Source organism: Desmodus rotundus, chromosome 12 (genome assembly GCF_022682495.2).
Source record: "Desmodus rotundus isolate HL8 chromosome 12, HLdesRot8A.1, whole genome shotgun sequence".
Taxonomy (NCBI): domain Eukaryota; kingdom Metazoa; phylum Chordata; class Mammalia; order Chiroptera; family Phyllostomidae; genus Desmodus; species Desmodus rotundus.
Window position 1 is genome coordinate 39,018,817 of NC_071398.1, and position 20,626 is coordinate 39,039,442.

General features: G+C 45.5%; 1 protein-coding gene across 1 annotated transcript; it reads right to left on the bottom strand.

The window, feature by feature from the left end:
* Nucleotides 1-443: 443 nt before the first annotated feature.
* Nucleotides 444-6,620, bottom strand: LOC128779608 (cytochrome P450 2A13). Its single transcript, XM_053914786.2, has 9 exons — nt 6,398-6,620; nt 5,950-6,112; nt 5,020-5,169; nt 4,680-4,840; nt 4,005-4,181; nt 2,881-3,022; nt 2,260-2,447; nt 1,627-1,768; nt 444-1,082 (listed from the first exon to the last, which is right to left on the bottom strand). The coding sequence occupies exons 1-9, from the start codon at nt 6,575-6,577 to the stop codon at nt 901-903; spliced, it is 1,485 nt and encodes a 494-aa protein (XP_053770761.1). The 5' UTR covers nt 6,578-6,620; the 3' UTR covers nt 444-900.
* Nucleotides 6,621-20,626: the final 14,006 nt, after the last annotated feature.

The window sequence follows — 20,626 nt, forward strand, 5'->3', positions numbered from 1 at the left end:
GGCTCCACCATGGGGACAGCACCTTGAAGGGCACCAGTGATATATGAGGCAGAACTGAAGTGTCTGGCAACAGGACAAGAACTGGGGGAGAGTTTCTTCCCAGACAGAACTGCAGACAGCAGCCATGTTCCTTTTCCGAGCCCTCCTCCACACAGAGCCACTAGCAGGAGCCCAATATCTTAGACTCCATCACCTGGCTCACACGGTGAGCCTTCTCTGACAACTCTGCCCTGGCATATAAAATGTGCACGAATGAGCAAGAGCATAGGCGAATGTGTGGAAGCAGGTTGGCTGCCTGCCAGGACTCTGGGAAAATCCTTGGACAGAGCCGTTTATGTCCTATAATACTACACTAAGTTGTTGTTTCTTACTCGAGGAAGAGGTGCCTTTTAAGAACCTACCCAAAGTTCAATAGGCTAAGGGTAGCCATCCCTGCGCAGATCTGAGTTCAAGGAACTGCTGAGCATTTATTGTGTTCTGTCAGATCTCAGAGAGAGCCTTGCTGAGCATCAGCTGTATCTCTCATAACATGGGCATACACACAGTTGCCGTTTCATAGGTTTGTGACTATCAAGGGCAGCGAGTGTGTCATGATTTGAGCATAGAGCTGACACAGAGTACATGTCAATAGATACTAGCTGTTATTATTGTCATTTATAGTACTGCGTAAAGTTTCCCTTCCTTTCATCCCAGCTCTGAAAGCTCTCTCTCCAGCAAGGTGAACAGACAGCCCATCAGTTTTTTCTTCCTCTCCTATCCACCTTGCACCTTCCTTTCCTCCAGCCCATTGCCTAGCATTCTTAACCCCGCCCCTACTTCTAGCCCCACCCAGGCCACACCCCTCCCCAGTTTGCTCTCCCACTAGCCCTGTACATTTGTAGGGGAAGTGGCAGGTCTAGCTCAGCGGGGCAGGAAGCTCATGGTGTAGTTAGGAGGGATGGTGGCAAAGCCCACATGTTTGGGGGACACATTGATGTCCTGGGGTGGCTGCGGGGACTTGAAGTGGAAGTTCTGCATGATGGTGCTGAGGAAGAGAAAGAGCTCCATTCTAGCCAGGCCTTCTCCAAAACAGTACCGCTTTCCTGAAAAGACAGGGTGGGAGGAGGTGAGGCCCACTCTCTTGGCCACCTCTCTCCTCTCCCCATCCAGGCTGCATCCTCCCGGGGAGGAGGGGACTGAATGTCAAGGCCTGAGAGACTTTCAGAGAAGTCCCATAACCTCCCTTAACCTCAAGTTTCCCTTGTACATGGCATGGGGATGAGTCAAATCAGGATGTAGCAATAGGAATTTACATGACCCTTCCTCAGAAACACACTAATATGGCTACTGTGCTGCCATCTCCTTCTTAGGAATTTGAAGAATTTAAGTCACCTTGGAGAAGCCTCTGAGTCACTCTGGGCCTTGACTTTTCTCATGTCTGAAATGGGTACAATCATCCCTTTCTTTCTGCCTGGGCTTAGGTAGTTGGTAGTTATGAGGTTTGCAGTTGGTTGGCTGCAGGGTAGATCATAAGAAAGACTTCCAAGCTGGAGAAAGATACTAGGCTACACCTCAGAGAGGGGAACTGGGATGAAAGGGCCCCTTTTGGTGTGACTGGTGGCTTGGCATCACACGGTGGTCTCTTACCTATGGAGAAGGGCACAAAAGCATCATTCTTCTTAAACTGCCCCTTCTCATCTAGGAAGTGCTGAGGGTTGAAATCAAGAGGGTTGGAGAAAAACTTGGGGTCCCTCAGCACGGAGCCCAGCATCGGAAACACTTCGGTGCCCTGGTGGGGAGGTGGGAGGGATTTTGATAAGCAGGAGGGGAAAGTGTGTGCTGATAGCTCATGGAGTTAGAGGGGGTATTTGGGTGCCTAGGTGAGGAGAATGGAGGCATGGGAGTTGGGATCTTCCTTGGGGTAGGAAGTTTGGGGGACATGGGGTCAAGTATCTCAAGGCAGAATGTTTGGGGGCCATAAGAGTCATGTCCCAGAGATAGGCAAGCCTGGGGAAGTGAGGATAATGTCTCCACGACACAAAATTTGGGGGACATGGAGTTCATATGTACCTAAGATTTAAGGGAAGAGGTCTTAGGTACAAATGGGATTCAGGTGCCTCTGAGGGGGAAAGTTGAAGGGACATGTGATTGAGGAAGTCTACAGTTGAGGGAGTCAGACAGGCAATGGGAAGCCTGTAAGGAGTGTGGGGTGGTGGTCTCAGGGAGCAGGTTTGAGGTCCCTGAGAATACATGTCCTTGAGGTTACTTGTAGAGTAATACCTTGGGGAGCAGGAAGTTCCGAAACTTGGTGTCCTTGGTGACTCTACGGGCCAGGCCCATGGGGATCATGTCTCCAAATCTTTGGATCTCGTGGATTACTGCCTCTGTGTAGGGCATCTTGGCTCGGTCTTCGAACTTGGGCTGCCGGTTCTTGCCAATCACCCGGTCAATCTCTTCATGGACCTTGGCTGGGGATAGGGGAGAATATGTTTAGGGACCTAGGGGTCTCTGGGCAGGGAAGATAATCCAAATCTATACAGCTGGATATATGACAGGCATGACTTAGTGTGTGTCACGGACACAGATCATTCAAAACAGGTTGTCCATAGACATTGTTGGCACTGGGTCCTGATAACCTGGTTGTGCCAGAATCCTGGGGGAAGCTGGGAGGAAGAAGACTTGGGGAATGGTCTGGAGGGGCCGGTAGTGGGCCCTTGGTGGGCTCAGCACACGAACTATTTACTAAGCACTTCAGATTGTTTTAGCTGAATGTCATGACCTAGTGTCTGGTTAGCAGGATGTATTTGAGGGCCCAGGGATTTGAGGGGTGAGGAGGTACAGTGGGCTCAGAGGAATTATGAGAGTCTGTGGCCTTTGCTTCCTTGCACCGTCCAGCCTTACCTGCCACATCTGGGTGCTTCATGAGCAGGAGGAAGCCATAACGCAGGGTTGTGCTGACCGTCTCGGTGCCCGCAAAGAAAAGGTTCAGTGTGGTCATTACCAGGTTCTTCAAGTAGAACTCTGTGTTGGGGTTCTTCTGTTCCTGCAGGGAGGGACAGCTTCAGGCCTAGCCAACTCACCAGTGCTCTCAGATTCCAAAGGTGGGAAGAAGGACCCTAGTTGTGTCAGGCCTTTTCCCAGGCTGCTGTCTCTGCCCCGATGCTCTTCTAACACTCTTTACCCAGCTGACTTTCTGTCCTTTAATTACTAGCTGAGTTGCCACTTTTTAATTGTAGAAATATGTAGAAAGGATGGGTAGACACAGACTGAAAATGAGAAAGAGAGGTAGACAGATCATGATAGATTGCCTCACAGAGAGTTGAAGAGATATTTTCTGAAACACAGACAGATATTTAAGCAGCTGTACTCTATTCTTTCCCAAAAAACCTTGCAACTTATGAAGGAGAATCCACCCTTTGATCCTCTCACGTTGAACTTCAGACTCCATAAAGCCCCGTCTCCTTTCTTCACAGAATGGAGACTGACATCCAGCTAGGAGTGGGGACCCTGAGATGTCACATGGTAAAACCAGGTCACCTGTCCACACAGGTTACCTGATAACCAGGGAATGAAAGGTAAGAGCATGGTGGCCAAAAGCACCAGCCTTAGAGTCTGAGAAACCAGGGTTTGAGGTAGGTTCCACTGCTTCCTCACTGTGTGGCCTCAGGCATGGCACTTATACCCTCTGGGTCTCAGTTTCCTCATTCCTAAAATCGAGATCACATTAGAGCCTCTACAACAACTGGTGTGAGTGTTACATAGGTGAAAACCTTAAAGTTGTTAAACCAGTGCCTGTTGCATGACAGTGTTATAGATGTGATTGTGCTTATGATTTGCACACACAATTCCAGCCCATGGCTGAGGGCTCAGGGCTCAGTAGAGAGAGCAGTGATGGTTTTTTCATGGAGTTGTGGGGATTATTGTGATGTAATGGGCAAAATGAGTGGGCCTCTTTCTCTCCCACCTGCACTGTGACTTCTCTCTGCTTGGCTTTGGACCTCTCAGCACTGGCTGCTGACTTGTACCTCCTGCATGCGGATGAGGAAGGAGTCAATAAAGTCCCGCGGGGAGTTGGGATCCAGCGTGCGTTGGTTCTGCTCCACCTTCTTGGCTATAAAGTCCTCCAGCCCCTGAAGCTCCTTAAATGCCTGTTGCTGTGGCCCTGGCAGGTGTTTCATCACTGAGTAGAACATCTCATAGAGCTGAGGGAGGGGCATGGAGAAGGGCAGGAAAAGGAAGGACACGTGTTGATGGACATCATCAAATGGGAGTGGGACTTGTCCTAGGGCAAGGGAGGCACTGGTTTAAAGGCACCTGTCCTGATGTTTAGGTATTTACCTGGGGTTGGATGGAGTACATATCTAAGTGTTCATGTGAATTAAGTGTGAAGTCCCTTGTCCTAGAATTTAGGTCAGTTGGGTTGGGATACATATCTAGAATTCCTTCCTCCCTCCTTTTCTTCCTTTTTCCTTCTTCCCTTCAGTGCCTTTCTGTTTTTGCAGGGGAAGTATAGCTGAGATAGCCAGGTATTGGAGAATGGGTTTGGGGCACCTCTTCTGGGTTGGGTTGTGCAAGGGAGAAGACTGGATTTGAGGGGACCCTGCCTAGAAAGGATAGGATTTGGGGCACCTGAATCCATGTGGGAGAGCAGTTGGTTGGTTGTGGGGGGGTCAGCGATGAGCCAGGGTGGGACTGGTTACCTGCCCTGTAGATGTAGCTGTGAACTGGAAGCTTCCCAGCATCATGCGCAGCAGTGACAGGAACTCTTTGTCCTCATAGTCAAAGCGGTCCCCAAAGACAATGGAGCTGATGACATTGGAGACAGTTCGGCTCAGGAAGAAGGTGGGGTCTATGAAGGCGCCTGGGAGGTGGTGTGGGGTCGGTGAGTGAGAAGCGATTTGGGGGAGTGAACTTGGTGATCTGATGCCAGTCTGTGAATTCGAGGCACACCGTCCCCCAACCCAGTTCCCTTCCGAGGTGAGAAAGCGCCTGTCCACGCAGGGCGTTTTCTTCCTCTGTCCCCTGGGGTCTCCGGCTCACCGCCTGTGTCCCGAAAGGCCTGGAGGAGAAAGCCTGCCTCCTCCTGGATTCGCTCTTCGATGCCCCGCTTGCCCACTCCGAAGTCCCGCAGCGTTGTGATGGAGAAGCGCCGGAGCTGCTTGGCGCGCTCCCCATTTGCGAAAGCCACGCCTGGTGAGGGAGGGTAGGAGTCGGGAGTGGGCTTAGAGAGGGGCGGGGCCTGACAGGGGTGGGCAGAGAGAGAGAGACAGGTAGAGAATGGCAACAGAGAAATACCAAAAGAGACAGAGACCAAGTTGGAAGGAAATCAGAAGGAAAGGTGAAAGATGGTTGCCCATGGAAACAGTGCGATGCAGAGACACTGACGGGTAGAGAGAGAGCGAGAGTGGAGGGAAGTGGGAAAGTGAGATCTCCGGAGATCTGGGAGGTAGAAGTAAAAATTGAGAAGGATTCTAAAACTGAGGTGGGGAATGACGAAAAATATACACGGAGGAACAGAGAAGGTCTGGAGTCAAGAGATTATTACAAAGAAACGGAGGTATGAGGATCTTGAAACACATAATGTGAGTTTCTAGGACAGAAAAAAAGAGAGGCAGGAAGATGGAGATAGAATCATGGAGAAGCATAAAAAATGAGAAGGAGAATAGACAAGAAGGAACATGTGGATACCGGACCAGCTCTCCAAAGCAAAAACCCAGGGCTTCTAGGAGATACAGAGAAAAGAGACGTGTACTGAGAGAGCTGGGAGATGGGGCAGAGAGAAGCAGGGAGATGCAGACACACTGAGAAAGGTCAGAGGGGTCACAGGGATAAACAGTGATAGAGACAGGGATGGAGAGGAAGGGCTGTGATACAGCCCTGAGTGGCTGGGTCAGTTGGCAGAAGAACGCTGGGGAAATAGAGGCCATTAGTCTGCTTGACCACATTGCCCCCACACAGGATCCATCTCACCATAGCCTTTGAAGAGCCAGTTGAAGGTGGCCTGCTCGCCTCGCCCACTGAATTCGTCCGCCTGGTCCACCAGAGCCTCCTTCACAGCCTCGTGGCCACACAGCACCACAACACGCCGGGGGCCCAAGTGGACCGTGAACACGGGACCGTAGCGCTGGCTGATCTGATGGAGGGGGGCGGGAGCGGTGAGTGCACGCAGCCTCAAGTCTCAACTGGCTCTGTACCCAGCCCTCACAGAGTGGCATGCATTTTGCCCAAGTTCTGATAGTCAAGGGACTGGACATCCCAAGAGCTGGTCTTTCCTGGCTAGGACCCTGACACTAAACTTTCAAAACGCCCCGTTCCTAAGATTTCAGTCCACCCTTTCCAATCCCCTGCCACCAAGTCCCAGCCAGACTGCAGAGGGCCCCAGCCCCACCCTACCACCCATCTCCCTGCCTCCTGACACCTTCATGAGGGAGTTGTACATCTGCTCTGTGTTCAGCTGCAGGTAGTTGCCGATGAAGGGCAATGCAGGTGGGCCAGGAGGCAGCTTTCCCCAGAGCTTCCTTTGTTGCCAGACAGACATCAAGATCATTATAGTGAGGCAGGCCAGCAAAGCCACCAGGAGCAGCCCTGAGGCCAGCATGGTGGCACTGAGAGTGACAGTGAGATGGTGATGGCTGGGATACTTTGCCTTTATACTTCCTGGGACGGAGGGGTGGATTTTGTTTCTGATTATGTAACTGTCTCATGTCACGTTCCAACTACACTCCCCGCTGTGCTCCACTGCATTGCTTGGGATGCTGCCAACCTAAGAGGAGGCAGGTCCTCCTTGGGGGAATAACAGGGCGTGGGCCCAAGACTGAATCTGTGGCTCCTTGTGTGGTGTCTTGCCATGGCTGTTGACTTGGGGGGACAATAGACAAATTGAAGAAGGGAAGATTCTGGAGTATTTGCATGTGTGAGCCCCCGAGCTTGTGATTTTGGGTCTCAGAGTGAGATGGGACCCTAAAGTTGTGAAGTTTAGGTTCTGGAGAGAGAAGAATCAAAGATTTAAGGGTATTGGAATGAGAGAAAATGTGTGGCTGCAGATTTGGGTGTGTTTTGTTGAGGGATGATGTAGGTTTAAACATGTGAGGAGGAGAGAGAGAGAGAGATAGAAAGAGGGAGAGAGAGAGAAACAACTTCAGATACTGAGATCAGTACTTCTGAGAGTGGACTGCTTAACAGGAGCCTAATACGTGTATTTCTCTGCTGCTGCTGCCCATGCCTATCCTGCCACAAGATTCTGATCCCCATGGTTATAAGGAAAAACATTCATTGCACTCCTTGGGACAGTTAAGGTATTATATCAAAGTGGTAGTTTTATTTCAAACATTCTGCCATAACATAGCATGGACAGCCAGCGAAGCAGCAGGAGTATATATGGGTCCTGGTGGGTAGTCTGTTCCTAGAAGCACAGAGCTCAGCAGCTAAATGCAGTTGCTTTGTCTCTCCCACCCCCTTAGTTTCCTAAAGAAGGACCTTTCATGAGGGGCCACCCTAGGGGTCCATATGGCATACAGCATAGAGTGCTCCATAGACGAGGGTCAAAGTCTGTTTGGGACACCCAAGTGATTGATTGGTCACAGGCTATGGTCTTTGTCCTGAGCCCAGTGTGAGTCACAGCTTCATTCTAAGACACACAAATAGGTCCAGGCCAAGACAAATGACCCAAGCTCACATTGAGGAGGCCCCAAAGCCTATAGCCCTGTCCCTAAATGCTAATTAACTAGTAGAACTTTCACCTCAGGTCAGCCTAATGTACAACAGAAGCTCGGTAGGACTCAACAAGGCAACACAAGGCAGCTAAGCTCTGATTAACATCAGCTTACCTCCTTGGGGAGCCTGAGCCTGTATTCTAACTTAGTTAGCAAGGTTTAGATTACCTGGGCACGGATCAAAACTTCAATTGACCCAAGCACCAGTCTGGCACCTAGAATACCAAATCCCACCCTGGCAAGGATGAGAAAGACGGCAATTCCCTTCTAGGAACTTGCAACACCACATCAACCACCCGCAGTCCCTAGGGCGGCCTGTAAAAGGGTCATGATGAAATCCAGCATGTGGTTTGTTTATTCACCTCTGGGTCACTGATCTGAGCAGCAGAATCAAGGGATAGAAGCAGAATGGGGAGCTGATGAGGCAAGAGAAAAGTCAGGCCAGAGAAACAGGGTATTTGAACCATGGTGACTCAGAAAAAGCTGGATAAGCAGATCCCTCTCCACAGCACCTGGAGTGCGGACTCCCACGTGTATTCGTGCATGCCCATGGAGCAGTCAGCATGCCACCAGTGTGTAGTGGAGACGTGATGGCCGAATGGGATCATCAGCCCATCCGGAAATAGGTATCAGGAGAATTTGGGAAGAGGATGAGCCAAAAGAAGTAAAACAGGCAGATGCAAACAAACACAGTCTCTGAGGTGTGACTGAAAGACAGAGGAAGGGACTAAGCATGGACCAGAGACTCCCTAAGCACAGTCAAGTGGAGGAGTATGGATACAGCCACTGGGGCTACAGTCGAGGGATACGTGAAGTGAGGCCAGCCGAAGGCCGACTCTGGAACAGGGTGGGACAATTCGCAGAGATCTCCCAGAGAGAACTGGGTAAGGGATACTCATGGTGTGGGTTAAATTGTGTTCCCCAAGTGCTCACACGTGGAAGTCCTAACCTACAGTGCCTCACATGTAGACTTATTTGTTAACAGGGTCATTACAGTTGCAATTAGTTAAGACGAGGTCATACAGAATGGTGGGTCCCTAACCCAACATGTCTGATGTCCTTATGAAAAGGAGAAATTTGCAGGAAGTCACACACATACACAGATAGTGACACGTGAAGATGGAGGGAAAGATCAAGGTGATGTTTGTCAACACCAGGATTGCCAGCAAGCCACCAGAAGCTTGATCTGTGACTGGTAGCTGCCAGAACTGAGACAGCACATTTCTGTTGTTTGAGCCACTTAGTTGTACTTAGTTCCAGCAGCCCTAGCAAACTGGTACACCTAGCATGATGCCGGGGAGCAATAACTCAGTAGGAGGCCCCCAGACTTCCCTCCCTCATTGTCCCCCTGGGGCTGGTGCGAGCAGGCCTGGGAGCCACTGACGGTGGTGCTGAAAGAGGATGAAGCACCTGGGGACTGCTGTGTGTCTGACCCTTGTACTTGACTACTCATTTAATTCCGTTTGATCAGAAGCATGCTCTGCATGATTTCAGTCCTAACTTATTGAGATTTGTTTTACAAACTAGTGTATGGTCTGTCGGTGAATAAACCTAAGTCTTTTTTATGTGATTATAGTTTATGGTGTTTATGGTCTTTGCTGACCTTTTGTCTAGTTGTTTGTTCAATTACTAAAACTTGGATGTTAAAATCTCCAGCTATAATCATGGCTTGTCTATTTCTCACTTCATTTCCGTCAATTTTTTCTCATGTATTTTGAGGCAGCGTTGCTAGGCACATACACACTTATGAGTACTAAGTCTTCCTGATAACTTGCCCTTTTCACTGTTATAAAACACTCCTCTTTACACTTGGCCATACTCTTTGTTTTTATTCTGTTGACATAGCCACTCCAGTTTTCTCATGCCTATTATTTGTATGGTGGATCACTTTCCATCCATTCACTGTCAACCCTCCTGGGTCTTCATATTTGGGGAGTCTCTTGTAGACAGCATACAGCAGGGACTGCTTCTTAATACTTTCTGATTGTCTTTGACTTTTTATTGTGAGTGTTTAGGCTCTTAACTTTTAATGCAATTATTGATTCATCTGTATTTAGAGTTCCTAATTAAGTACTTATTTGTGTTTGAACCTGTTATTAATTGCTCTTCTCCCTTACTCACTTTCTCTTGGAGATTTAAAGTTTTATACCCATAAAACTTAAATGCATAAAATGACATTTTTATTTTTCAACTGCATTTTAGCTATACATCTCTTTTCTTTGTTTCTCAGTGGTTCTCTTGAGATTACAAAAACAGCTCCACTCTTTCCAACCTACTTGGAGTTAAGGTCACACCAGTTCTGGGTTCATAGAGTATTTTTTTCAGCGTGTTAAAGATGACTTTTCACTGTGTCGTGGCCTCTATGTTTTCTAATGAGAAAGACAGAGACATTCAAATCATAATGAACTCTATCATTTTTTAAATATTTATTTTTTTATTTGTTTGTTTGTTTCATTTTTAGGGAAAGGGGAAGGGAAGCGAGAAAGAGAGGGAGAGAAACATCAGTGTATGAGAGATATCTCAATCGGTTGCCTCTTGCATGCCTCCAGCCAGAGACCTGGCTTGCAACCCAGGCATGTGCCCTGACTGGGAATCAAACTGACAAACCTTTGGTTCCCAGTCCAGCACTCAGTCCACTGAGACACACCAGCCTGGGCATAAACTCTGGTTTTAATATGTCATTTTTTTTTCCTCTGGCTGCTTTCAGGATTTTTCTTTTTCTTTGGTTTTCTGAAGGTTGACCATAGGTGCCACATGTGAGTTCTTTATCTCGTTTGGTGTGTGCTAAGCTTCTGCTATCCATAAATGTGTGTCTTTCAACCAATTTGGGGAAACCTTAGGCTCTTATTTCTTCAAATATTTTTCTCTCCTGTTCCCCTTACCTGTACCTCTGAGATTTCCATTATGTTTGTTAGTGTGCTTGATGGTGTTCCACAGTTCTCTGAGGCTCTGTCCCCTTTTCTTCTTTCTTTTTTTTCTATTTTTCAGATTGGATAATCTGTATTGACCTATCTTCAAGTTCATTTATACTTCTTTCTTGCCATCATGAATCTGCTGTTGAGTCCCTCCACTACAGTTATTTCAGCCCTGACTGGTATAGCCCACTTGGTTGGGCATCGATCCACAAAGTGAATCATTGCTGGTTCAATTCCTGCTCAGGGCACATGCCTGGGTTGCGGGTTCGGTCTCTGCTTGGAACGCATACGAAAGGCAGCTGATCGATGTTTCTCTCTCACATCACTGTTTCTCTACCTCTCTCTCTCCCTCCCTTCCTCTCTTTCTAAAATAAATAAATAAATAAATAAATAAATAAATAAATAAATAATCTTCTAAAAATTTATATCAATTACTGTACTTTTCAACACTAGAATTTCCACTTGGTGTTTTTAAAATATTTTTTTATTTGTTGATGAGAGAGAGAGAGAGACCGAGAGACAGACAGACATCGATGTGCCCTGACTAGGGACTGAACCCAAACCTTGGCACCTGGCTAGGGCCTCATAATTTGTATTATCAATTTATATTGATAATGCCTATTGATATTATCTAGTTAAGGAATAATTACTATAATACTTTCCTTTCATTCTTTAAACATAAATATGTCTTTTATTTCTTTCAGTGGTTACTTCAAAGTCTTTGTCCCCTATGTCCAACCTCTGGACCCCTCAGAGACCATTTCTATTCCTGATCTGTTAGCCTTGCTATATCTCAAATTTTCCACTAATACAATATATTTAAAGTGTCTCAATGAGTTTTATGGCACCTCTAGGCCAAGAGAAATATATACGAGTTATTAAGTAGTTAGGTTCAAGCAACACAATAGTCATTTATGTTCTAACAACTTAATGGCTATTGGGGAAAAGACACATATATTAAATAAAAAATAATATTTTGAACTTCTGGACAAGATGGAGGTGTAGGTAGATATGCTTCACTTCCTTGCCCAACCAAAGGAAGGATAACCACCAATTTAAAAAGGAAAAAACAACCAGAACTGCCAGAAAATTGAACTGTATGGAAGTCCGACAACCAAAGAGTTAAAGAAGGAACATTCACCCAGACTTGTGGGAGGAGTGGAGATGCGCAGCTTGGGTGGAGAGGACACCCAGCAAGGTGGTGGGTGTGTGAGGCAGCAGCTGGCAGGACAGGAGGTCCCACATTCGTGTGTGGATAAGCTGGGAGGAACAACTGGGGAGTGAGTTGTTCCTCGCAACCCAGGGTTCCACCTGGGACAAGAAAGCTTCAAAACCTCTGGCTATAAAAATCTCTTGGGGTTGTGGTGATGGGAGAACCTGCTGGTGTCACAGGAGAGTCTGCTAGAGGGGCCCATGGAGCCCAAGAACATACACCAGCCCAACAACCTGTGAATCTGTGCCACTGCAGCACATGAAAGGGCTCAATTCACTTGTGAAAAGCAAGGGAAGTAACTGAAAGGGGGTGGTGAGCCAAGCAAGTGGCATTGTTCCCTTTCTGACCCCTCCCTCACATACAGCACCACAATGCAGAGATGTGGGTTGCCCCGCTCTGGCACATATATTGTAAGGCTTTGCCCCTTACAATATAACAGGTGCACCAAGAAAAATAAATATGGCCCAGATGAAAGAACACATCAAAACTCTAGAAAAAAGTAAGTGACAAGGAGAGAGCCAACCTATCAGTTGCACAGTTCAAAACACTGGTAATAAGGATGCTCACAAAAATGACTGAGTATTGTCACAAATTAAAGGAAGAAGCGAAGGCTATGCAAAGTGAAATAAAGAAAATTATACAGGGCACCAACAGTGAAGGGAAGGAAACCTGGACTCAAATCAACGGTTTGGAACACAAGGAAGAAATAAACATTCGACCAGAACAGAATGAAGAAACAAGAATTCAGAATACTGAGGAGATGCTTAGGAACCTCTGGGACAACTTTAAACCTGCCAATGTCAAAGTCATAGGGGTGCCAGAAGAAGAAGAAGAGCAAGAAATTGAAAACTTATTTCAAAAATAATGAAAGAAAACGTCCCCAGTCTGGAGAAGGAGTCATTCAAGTCTAGCTCAGAGAGTCCCAAAGCAGTTGGACTCAAAGAGGGTCCCACAAAGGCATATCATAATTAAAATGGCAAATATTAAAAATAAAGACAGAATCTTAAAAGCAGCAAGAGAAAAGCAGACAGTTACCTACAAAGGAGTTCCCATAAGACTGTCAGCTGATTTTTCAAAAGAAACCTTGCAGGCAAGAAGGGGCTGCAAAGAAATATTCAAAGTCATGAAAGGCAAGGACCTCCATCCAAGATTACTCTATCCAGCAAAGCTGTCATTTAGAATGGAAGGGCAGATAAAGTGCTTCCCAGGTAAGAAAAGCTAAAGGAGTTCATCATAGCCAAGGCCTTATAATATGAAATGAATAAAGGGACTTACCTAAGAAAAAGAAGATCAAAACTATGAACAATAAATAAATAAGAAACTCACAACTACCAACCACTGAACCTACACACACAAAAAAAAACCCAAACAAAAATGAACTAAGCAAACAACTAGAAGAGGAACAGAATCATGCAATTGGAGGTCACGTGGAAGGTTATCAGTGGGGAGAGGGAAGGAGAAGAATGAGGGAAAAGCTAGAAGGAATAAGAAGCATAATTGGTAGGTACAAAATAGACAGGTTAAGAATAGTATAGAAATGGAGAAGCCAAGGAGCTTAATATGTACGACCCATGCACAGGAACTAAAGGGGGGATGGGGGGAGAATGCTGGAGGGAATGGGGAAACTGGGCAGAGGACACAAAGGGGAGAAAAATGGGGCAAACGTAATGGCATAATCAGTAAAATATAGTAAAAAATAAACTAGTAAACAAGCAGTAAAAACAAAGAAGAAGAGAATAAAAGTATGAAAATAAAATGGCAAAAAATACATATCTATCAACAATTGAATCTAAAAAGCAAAATAATCAAGTAAAACATAATGACAGATACACAAAATGTTTTGATGATTTCCAGATGGGAGGGAGTTAGAGGGATGGGCAAAAATACAAATGAGTAGTTACAAAATAGACATGGGAACATAGAGTACAGCATAGGGAATACAGTAGCCAAAGAACACAGATGCATGACTCATGGATGTTGACAACAGTGTGGGGTAGCCTGAGGGAGTGGAGGGTGGTGGGTAGAGGAGAGCAAAGAGGAAAAATTGGAACAACTGAAATAGCAGAAACAATGAAATATAATTAAAGAAACAGAAATAAGGCAAGATCTGAACTCAATAACATAGTTGAAGAGGCAGCAGAATTTGTCAAACAGAACAGTGTGATATCCAGTGGACTGTGGGAAGCTTTTTGCTAGGCCTGGCATCTGAAGGATATGAACGTCCTACCACAGTGGAGTCACCTGTGAGAAGAGCAGTGGTGGTGACAAAGTGGCCTCTCAACATGACATGCCACCAGACTCTCCAGGGCGACAAGAAACAGCTAGCTGGACAATATCAAGCTCACAACTCAGTGTTTGCCATCTGAAGTGTGACCACCTAGATCTGCTGTAAAACCACCTATGTAGTATGTGTACAACAGTATTCCTGAGCAAAACATGGCTTTCATTTAAATCAGCTGTTCTGCATTGTGCGTCATAGTATAGTGCTAACAATTAAACGTTTGTATTATAGCTTCAACATTAGGGCTGACTTCTTTTAAAGCTATGTTTGCAGTAAACTGAAAAACTGCAGTGTCCTTTTGTGGAAGGATTTAGAAATAGTGGAATTATTAAAGCTATTAACCTGATTTTGCATCAATTTTCAGGTTGTTTTTCCCTGCAATTTTTACTTTGCTTATATAATAACTGTAGAAAACAATTTCAAGGAAGGCTCTTCTAAGAAAAATTACATGTTAATTTTTTAAAAGATTTTATATATTTATTTTTGGGGGGAGGGAGAAAAAAGGGGGAGAAACATCAATGTTCAAGAGACATCAATGAATCCTTTGCCTCTCTTACACGCCCAGCTGGGGACCTGGCCCGCAACCCAGGCATGTGCCCTGACTGGGAATCGAACCAGAGGCCTTTCAGTTCACAGGCCAGCACTCAATCCACTTAGCCACACCAGCCAGGGCAAAATATTACATGTTTTAAGCTCTTTTTCTTTTCTTTATTTTTTATGTCTGTAGTTGTAAAAATATATCTTCCTGTATAGAAGCTTCTAATTTTTTAATTAATTTATTTATCCTGGCAGCCTGAGCAGAAATAATTATTTGGAGGGTACATATAGTTGGGTCACTGATTCATTTTTATTAACTTTAAGTGAGCCTCCTTTCTAATTCCTAAAAGTCCTATTTATTATTCTGGCTTCCTCTTCACAAAGAGGTAAAAATCACCTTAACAATGCTTAGTAGTATAATATGAATTTACTGTCTGAAGAACAGTGACTTTCTATGTAGTTACAAAATTGTAGCTTAAAGAGAACTGTTTCCTTGCAGTAAATACTACAGCCTTCCTATTTTTGGCAGCATTATGTTGGCTGAACCCTAGGCTGTTTGACTTGATTCTCAGGGCCAACAACATACTGCCTCTGAGGCTCCTTAGCCCAGACAGCTGTATTGTTTGTTTTGTCCATAGAGCTCTAGGTTGGAATTGGGAGAAACACCAGAAGAACACATGTTGGAGACAGCAGATAGGAAAGACTTTGCAGATATTCAGACTCTCCTTTTGATAGAAAGATGACACAGTATATTTTGTGTATTATAAAAATAAAGCATTTGATGCTTTCAAGATTGGCTAAAATCTGTGTGCTCTCCTTATGGCAAGACTCCTTAAAATTGAATGTGGGTCTGATCTCCATGTTCTTTCTTTATTCTCAGAGTGCCTCAGATACAATGCTAAATAGGAAAAAAAGTAACAAAAAAGGCTTGGCCAGGTGGCTCAGTTGGCTAGAGCATCATCTTGTACACCAACGGCTGAGGGTTCAATTCCTGGTCAGGGCACATAACTGGGTTGTGGGTTCAATCCCTGGGTCAGGGTGAATAGGGGAGGCAACCGACCAATGTTTCTCTCTCACATCAATATTTGATTCATTCTCTCTCTCTCTCTCTCTCTCTTTCTCTTCCAGCCTCCTGGTCTCCCTCCCTCCCACCCTGTCCCTCTAAAATCAGTAAACATATCCTCAGGTGAAGATCTAAAACAATGGAAATAACAAAGAAGAGAACAACAAACACCAAAATGCTTAGAAAATTTGAAACGTACTGCTGTATAATGGATAGATCAAGGAAAAATCATAGTGGAAATTAAAAATATTTACTTGGGAGTCTTCGGGCCAAGATGTAGGTGTAGGTAGATATACTTTCCCTCCTTGCACAACCAGAAGAAGGACAAAAACAAATTTAAAAACAAAAAATATCCAGAACTGCCAGAAAAATCTAGTGGTATGGAAGTCGGATACCTAGGAGTGAAAGAAGAAACATTCATTTTTCCTGGCAGGAGGGGAAGTGTCGTGTAGGTGGGGCATAGAGGATACACGGCCAGGCGGTGGCTCCAAGAGCAGGCAGGTGAGGCAGCAGCTGGCAGACTGGGCAGTCCCACATTTGCATGCGCATAAACCGAGAGGAACAACTAGGGGTGAGACAGACTGTACAACCCAGGGTTCCAGCACAGTGCAATAGAGCCCCAAAACCTCTTGCTGCAAAAACCCTGTGACAACTGTGGCGGCAGGAGGAACTTTGTGCTTCATAGGAGAGTTCCTTCCAGAGACCCACAGGGTCCTAGAACATACACAAACACACCCACATGGGAATCAGCACCAGATGGGACCAATTTGCTTGAGGGTAGTGAGGGAAGTGACTGAAAGCCCACTGAGAGACGAGCTAGCAGCATTAATCCCTCTTGGACCCCTCCCCCACATACAGCAGTACATACAGTGACCTGGGTTGCCCCACCCTGGTGAACACCTGGGTCTCCACCCTTTACATTGTAACAGGCACGCCCAACAAAGGTATATGCTCCCATGAAAGAACAGATCAAGCACAAAAAATAGAACTAAGTGATGAAGGGATAGCCAACCTATCAGATGCACAGTTCAAAATACTGGTAATCAGGATGCTCACAGAAGTGGTTGGCTATGGTCGCAAAAGGAGAAAAAGTGAAGGCTATGCAAAATAAAATAAAGAAAAATATACAGGGAACCGACACGGAGGGGAGGAAACCAGGACTCAAATCAACGATTTGGAACATAAGGAAGAAATAAACTTCCAACCGGAACAGAATGAAGAAACAAGAATACAAAAATGAGTAGACGCTTAGGAACCTCAGGAACAACTTTACATTTTCCAACATGTGAATCATAGGGGTGCCAGAAGGAGAAGAGGAAGAGCAAGAAATGGAAAACTTATTTCAACAACTAATGAAGGAGAACTTCCCCAATCTGGAAAAGGAAATAGACTTCCAGGAAGCCCAGGAAGTTCAGAGAGTCCCAAAGAAGTTGGATCCAAGGAAGCACACACCAAGGCACATCATAACTACATTAGCCAAGATGAAAGATAAGGAGAGAATCTTAAAAGCTGCAAGAGAAAAGGAGAGATTGACCTAAAAAGGAGTTCCCATACAGTATGAGCTGATTTCTCAAAAGAAACCTTACAGGCAAGAAGTGGCTGCAAAGGAATATTCAAACTCACAAAAGGCAAGGACCTCCATCCAAGATGACTCTACCCAGCAAAGCTATCATTCAGAATGGAAGGGCAGATAAAGTGCTTCCCAAGATAAGATCAAGTCATCATCACCAAGCCCTTATTATGTGAAATGTTACAGAGACTTATCTAAGAAAAAGAAGATGATCAAATATATGAAGAGTAAAATGACAACAAACTCAAACTATCAACAACTGAACCTAAAACAAACAAAAAACCAAACTAAGCAAACAACTGGAAGAGGAAGAGAATCACAGAAACGGATATCACATGGAGGGTTATCAGCAGGGAGGGGGAGGGGGGAGAATGGGGGAAAAGGCACAGGGAATAAGAAGCATAAATGGTAGGTACAAAACAGACAAGGGGAGGTTAAGAATAGTATAGGAAATGGAAAAGCCAAAGAACTTATATGTTCTTCCCATGGGCATGAACTAAGAGGGGGTGGGGGAGGAATGCAGGTGAGACAGGTGGTGTATGGCAGAGTGGAATAAAGGGGAGAAACAAAATGCGACAACTGTAATTGCATAATCGATAAAATGTATTTAAAAATATTAACTTGGCCATAAAAAGAGTGAAATCTTAGCCATTTGCGACTACATGGGTGGACCTAGAGGATATTATGCTAAGGGAAATAAGTCAGAGAAAGCCAAACATCGTATGATTTCACTTATATGTGGAATCCAGTGAGCAAAATAAACAAACAAACAAAACAGAAAGATACTCATAGATGCAGAGAACAAGTGATGATTACCAGCGGGAAGGGGACTTGGGAGCTGGGTGAAAGGGTGAAGGGATTAAGAAGTACAAATTGGTAGTTACAGAACAGTCACAGGGACGTAAAGTACAGCATAGGGAATATGGTCAATAACAGTGTAATAACTATGTGCGGCGCCAGGGGGATACTTGAACTACCAGGGAGATCGCTTTGTAAAGTATGTGAATATCTAACCACTATGCTGTACACCTGGGACTAATATGAATAATACAGAACAGCAACGGTAATCAAAAAACAAAAACAAACAAAAACAGTTTAGAGCTGAGTACTAAGAGGATTCAGGTAAAGCATACTTGAGAAGGAAGTGGCCATATGTGAAACTAAGAAAACTGAAATTAGCTGGCTGGTGTGGCTCAGTGGATTGAGTGCCAGCCTGTGAGCCAAAGGGTCGCTGGTTTAATTCCCAGTCAGGACACATGCCTGGGTTGCAGGCTAGGACCCCAGTAGAGGGCATGCGAGAGGCAACCACAGATTGAAGTTTCTTTCCCTTTTTTATTTTCCTTTCCCCTCTCTCTAAATATAAATAAGGAAAATCTTTTTTGTAAAAAAAGAAATTGAGAATTAATGAGCACTGCACCTAAGCCAGGAAGCAGCCTAAGAAACAGCAGACCAAGCCATTTAAAAAGGTGAAAGTAGCTCTGGCTGGTGTGGCTCAGTGGATTGAGCACCAGCCTGCAAACCAAGGAGTCGCTGGTTCGATTCTTTGTAAGAGCATATGTGTGGTTTGCAAGCCAGGTCCCCCGTGGGGGGCGTGTGAGAGGCAACCATACACTGATGTGTCTCTCCCTCTCTTTCTCCCTCCCTCGCCCTCTCTAATAATAAAATAAATAACATCTTTAAAGAAAGTTAAAAGTAAAATTAATAAACATAGTAGCATAAATGATGGAAGCCCAAAACAACAGCAGGAAAAAAGTACGATCTATGTAAACAAAAACTGCTCCTTTGGGAAGAAATAAAACTGTTTACCTTTTTGCAATATTTGTGGTAGTCAGCATTCTAAAAACGAACCCCCATGACCATGCCCTTGTATAATCCCATTTCCCTGAGTAAGGGTGGGATGTGTAAATATGGTAGAATATACTCCCTTGACTGTGTGGCATTGCCTGACTAAGGGATTTTGCAGATGTACTTAGAGACCCAAATCAGTTGATACAGTCACTCCTAAGTGAGGTCATCTCTGGAGGTCCTGAGCCAGTCAGGTAAGATTGTAAAAGGGGCTGAGCCCTTCCAAAAAATGATTAGACTAAATAACAAACTTCTCTAAACAAGTAGAATAAAAACAAATATATTAAGAGGCAGCTCACAGAGGAGGAACTTAAATGGACTGACTACACACAGGAAATGTTCAACACAACAGCCATTTGGAGAAAAGTAAATAAAAATGAGATAACAATTTCCCACTCATCAGACTGGCAAAATTTTATAATTGATAGGATCAAGTATTGAAGGACAACAGAGGATCTTTGTACACGGTTGGTGGGAGTGTAAAGTACTTCAGCCACGTCGCAGAGCACTTTGCAATACCTAGCTGAGTCGAAGTTGCACACACACTGTGACCCAGCAATTCCACTTGGGCACTGACCCAGAAAATATTCTCACCTACACAGGGCATAGCCCAACTAGAATGTCGGCTCTGTGAAAGCAGGGCGTATTTTTCTGTTTCATTGTTTGCTGTATGGCCAGTGCTGTAGATAGTTGGTCCTCGATCAGTATCAGTTCACTTCATTAGTGAATGCATTAAAGACACAGTCATATTAGGAAAGCCTCCTCTGGCTTCATTGAGGAGGTGAAAACTAGAGGCAGGAGGAGGAGGTGTGCAGTGAAGCAGTGATGCAGTGATGCAGTGGTTCAGGAGGAAAGTGACAGGGTTGTGATCACGGAGCCCAGTTCAGACAGAGGAGCCGCCCCTCCCCTGTTGCACCTCTCACTTGCTTCCCAATAAACTCGGCTCTCCTGTCCTCTGATCACAGACAACCTGAGGGTTTCTGCCTCAATCTCAGCCAGGAGCTTCCTCAGCTCATCTCTACTAGTCACTGGAGAGTTGAACACTGAGCAATGAGACCCAATGCTCAGCAACCTTGTTCAGGGACCTAGGAAACAGATCTAGGCCCCACAGACTAGCATTCAAAGCCCTGTGATACCCAAGCCCCACACTTCAATTCTCCTGGGGACCTGACAGGTAGGTCAGCAGCAAGTGATTTGGGCTGGGAGGGGACTGGAGCTCAGAGCAGTGCCCCATCTAAAGTAGGCAGCACTGTCAGCTCCAGCAGACAATAGCCACGGCCTTGGCCGGTCCTCCTGACCATGGCTGTTGTCTCTCCTCTGGTTCCTGGGGCCCCCTTCTCCATCTGTCTTTCACTCCCACCTCTGGAACCTTCCACTTCCAGGAGCTTGAGTTTGCTGCCCATGTGTGATGTCTCCCTTCCTGATGTCTTCCAGCTGTGCTTCTCTCTTCACTGCCCCCACCCCCAGGCAGTTCTGCAAAGCTTCTGTGCTTATACCCAGGGTCTCTGGTG